Raw genomic sequence first — 3,699 nt, forward strand, 5'->3', positions numbered from 1 at the left:
TGCATGGGGTGCCTGCCACCTGCCAGAGTCTGTGCCTGGCAGAGCTGAGCCCTGGCCCAGCCACTGTTTATAGCTGCCTGATCTGGCTGTGGTGATATCACCCTTATAGACTTTGCCCTCTTCTCTCTGACCCAACCTTCGACCACTGAGGCAGTGGGTTCCCCATTGCCTAAAAGGCAGTTGTGAGAGTCAGGAACCTGTACGGGGGTGCTACCCACGACACGAGGGTGACTCAGGGGGCTGCACCCTCGCTCTCCCAGCACCCTTAAGCTGTGGGTTCTTTTATGCCCATTGATAGAGGAGGAAATGGCAGTTCGTCTGACTTGATGAGACGTTTCCAAGATCACAGAGCTGCAAGGCCAGCACTTTCCACCATGTTGGGTTCTCTGAAAGGGACAGGCAGGTTCAATGGGTTGCATAAAGCCAAGGGCACCCAGGCACAGGTGGGAGACAGCAGATAGAGGCCTGGGCAAGACTGGGACAGAAAGATGGTCCTTCAACAGTGCTGGGGAAGAGGAGTGGGAGAGGTGGTGGTCTTGAGGAGCCAGTGCTGGAGAACCCTGACATTAGTGCTGTATGCGCCCACCTTGTCCTGGCCCTTCTGTCTCTGTGCATCTGACCTGAGCCAGAAACACCTAGCTGTAGTCTCTGCTCTGCTATTTGTTAGGTCTGTGACCTAGTGGGACAAATTGCTCTATTGCAGGAGCTTTACTTTCCCCGTGAAATGGTTCCCCAGTCTTTGCACTACCACAGGTGTCATGGAGCGATGGAGGTGGATGGTCTAAGACCTTCACAGAGAAGCCAGCACAGGCAGGCAGCTGACACAGCCCTGCCATATTCCTTGTGCTCTGGGCTCCCTGTCCTCATCACCCCCGTCCTGGGAACCAGCGCTGGACTTATCAGAGAGCCAAACTTCTGTCAACCCCACCCCAGCTGGCCAGTTAATGAGTGACCTGGGCGCCAGAGCTTGGCCTATAAAGAGCTGCTAACCAGGGAAGCAGGTGGGAGCCAGGTGAACAGCGGCAGCTGGAACACAGAGGGACAGAGATGGGCAGCAGAACTGGTTTGGGGCGCCTGCTGGGGGCAGCTGTGGTCCTCCTGTTTCTGCTGCAGAGCACACAGTCAGTCCACATCAAGGTGAGTTCCTCTGGCCAACTCGGAGTTGGCATTATTTGCCATGTCAGTTCAAGGACAGTGACCTGTTAGTGATGGTGTCCCAGAACCAGGACCCCCCAGGGGAATGTCAGATGACAGAGCTGAGGCTCAGATGGAGAAGAGGAAGGTGGCCAGTCTAGAACCTTCCTAACATCCATGACTTGACCCACTGCGCTTCGAAGCCCTGTGTAGACCTGGCCAGCCTCTCAAAGCCAGTGGCCTAGTGGGGTGCAAAGGGCTGTTCCCTCCACCCCGGTTGCTCTTTCAATGTGGCCTGGACTTTGCATGAAGACAGGGAAGGGTCCAGAAGACCTACATGATCTAAGTGCCTGCCCCTGGTCCAAGTTCTAACACCCTCCCATCTCCCCAATATCCACCCCCAGTACCGAGGCTTCCAGGTCCAGCTGGAATCAGTGAAGAAGCTGAGTGACCTGGAGGGGCAGCGGGAGCCCAGCCCTCACCTGCAACCCCAGAGCCACCTGCCCCCTGTGTGCCACCACCCAGCCCTGCCCCAGGACCTCCAGCCAGTCTGCACCTCCCAGGAAGCTGCCAGTATCTTCGAGACCTTGAGTAGGTGCCCCCACCCCTGCCGATCTTCCTCCCCTCGGTCTGTTTCCTACATCACCCCAGCTCCTCCTCCACAGGGTCTTTCTGTTAAGCTCCCAGGGCTACAGAGAGGGAGGTTCAAGTACCCAAGCCCCCCTCCCCAGGGCTGCCCCCATCTGGACACAGCAAGTGAGACAGGCCTTCACAGGTCAGAGGGAAGAGAGCCCAGGGAACAGACACCTAAACACACAGTGAGTGAGTGGAAAGCAGCAGAGGAAGAGCCCAGTCCCCACATCAGTTGGGACAAGGGTCCAAAAGACTTCCAAGGGGAAGTGGTGGCTGAGCTGACAGCAGAGGGCAGGGCACAGTGCCTGGCAGGCATTTTGCTGAGCCTGCTCTGTGCCAGGACGCATGTCCCTTCTTTGCCTGCCTTCTCTCCTACAATACCCTTGGAAGGTTGAGGTGTCCAGGGAACAGACAAGAAAAGGACACAGAGCAGAGCCCTGCCCAGTCCCTGCTGGGAAGGAGAGCACCTGGTTCAGGAACCCAGGCCCTCGCTCTGCTTCCGTATGTCCCTGCACCTCCTCTGTGAAGAAGACGCCAGGCCCCCTCCTACACAGCCCTCTCTGCAGTCCGTCCAGCAGCTCCCCATTGACCTTGGTTCAGGTTCAGGCTCAGCTTCAGCTGACCGTCTTTCTTCCCTGCCCAGGGACCATTGCCAATGATGACTGTGAGCTGTGTGTGAATGTCGCCTGCACTGGCTGCCGCTGAGCTGGCCCTGGGGGCCCTGAGCTCACCCTGGACACCTGGCCCCCACACTCAAGCAGAGGCTCCTGGCCGCCACAGTCACCACCACCCTCCCAGGCCAGAGCAACGGGATCAGGCGCAAAGCAATAGGGACACCAGGTTGAGGGATGTTTGCCCCCCAGGACGCCCTGCTCCTGAATAAACACTCCATTCACACAGAGCCACGTGTCTGTTTGTCCATTGGAGCATCTTGGGAAGCTGAGTGGGCTGAGGGCAAGGTTGGACTGAAGATAACAGGTAGAACTTCCCAAAACCCAAAGAGCTGATTCATTAAGCCCCATATCATAGATGAGGGAGCAAGGCTCAGATGGAGCTCACAGAGCAACCCAGGCTTGTGAGACCCTCAGGCTGAGCTCAGGGACCCCAGCTTCAGAGCCAGCTTCTGTATGCCTGACAGAGGTGAGGACAAGTGGGAGGAGGCATGGGGGGAGGTCACCTGGTACCCCTCCAGGCCCACAGCAGGACTGGCTTGGCTGGTGGCCTTCGCCTTCATCCTCTTTTTCCTGAGCTCCCACTCTGCTCTTGGTCTCCTGGGGACCATCTGGCCAGCTCCAGCTGGAAGACCTTCCCTTCCCCTCCCCAGCCTAGTGGCTCCAAGAAGTACTAACAGTAGCCAACTTTATTGAGCATTTGCTATATCCTGGGCACCATTAAACTCTTGACACATGCAACTCACCACGGGCAGGTGAAGTAGATACTGTTGTTTACTCCCATCTCCTTTACCCATCAGAAGAGTAGGCACAGAGAAATACTGAGCCCACCTGGGACCACAGACTTGGCAAAGTGGCCAAGCAGGTTCTTCCCGGGATGTCTGTGTTCTGACCCCGCCATCCCTGCCTTTCCGAGTTGCCAGCCCACTGCCGATGATGCTGAAGGCAGGGACCAGTGCAGTCACCACCACCTCCCACCAGCTTTCAGGGCCTTGGCTAAAGCCAGGGGCCATGCTAGGAGTCCCTGGGAGCAGTTAAGCCAAGAGCTGTGCTGGGAATTTCTGGTAGTGGGGCCCTTCCAGAGTGAACTCCATCTTGTCCTCCATCCAGGGAGGAGGGAAGCCAGATACGAGGGACCTCTAAAAGCTCCCCAAGGCCAAGGTGACTCCCTAGTCAGCTGCCCAACCTGACTGCCCAGTCCTTCTCATGAATATTGCAGCCTCCCAGGCTCCAGCCTCTTTCTCTCCCTCCTCCAGGGGTG

The 3,699-nt window shown here is 57.3% G+C and overlaps 1 protein-coding gene across 1 annotated transcript; it reads left to right on the top strand.

Annotated features, from left to right (window-relative positions):
• Positions 1 to 1,015: 1,015 nt before the first annotated feature.
• Positions 1,016 to 2,651, top strand: GUCA2B (guanylate cyclase activator 2B). Its single transcript, XM_079129961.1, has 3 exons — positions 1,016 to 1,137; positions 1,539 to 1,725; positions 2,411 to 2,651. Exons 1-3 carry the CDS (start codon positions 1,048 to 1,050, stop codon positions 2,470 to 2,472), a joined length of 339 nt encoding a protein of 112 aa, XP_078986087.1. The 5' UTR covers positions 1,016 to 1,047; the 3' UTR covers positions 2,473 to 2,651.
• Positions 2,652 to 3,699: the final 1,048 nt, after the last annotated feature.

This window comes from Sciurus vulgaris (assembly GCF_902686455.1).
Source record: "Sciurus vulgaris genome assembly, chromosome: 1".
Lineage (NCBI taxonomy): Eukaryota > Metazoa > Chordata > Mammalia > Rodentia > Sciuridae > Sciurus > Sciurus vulgaris.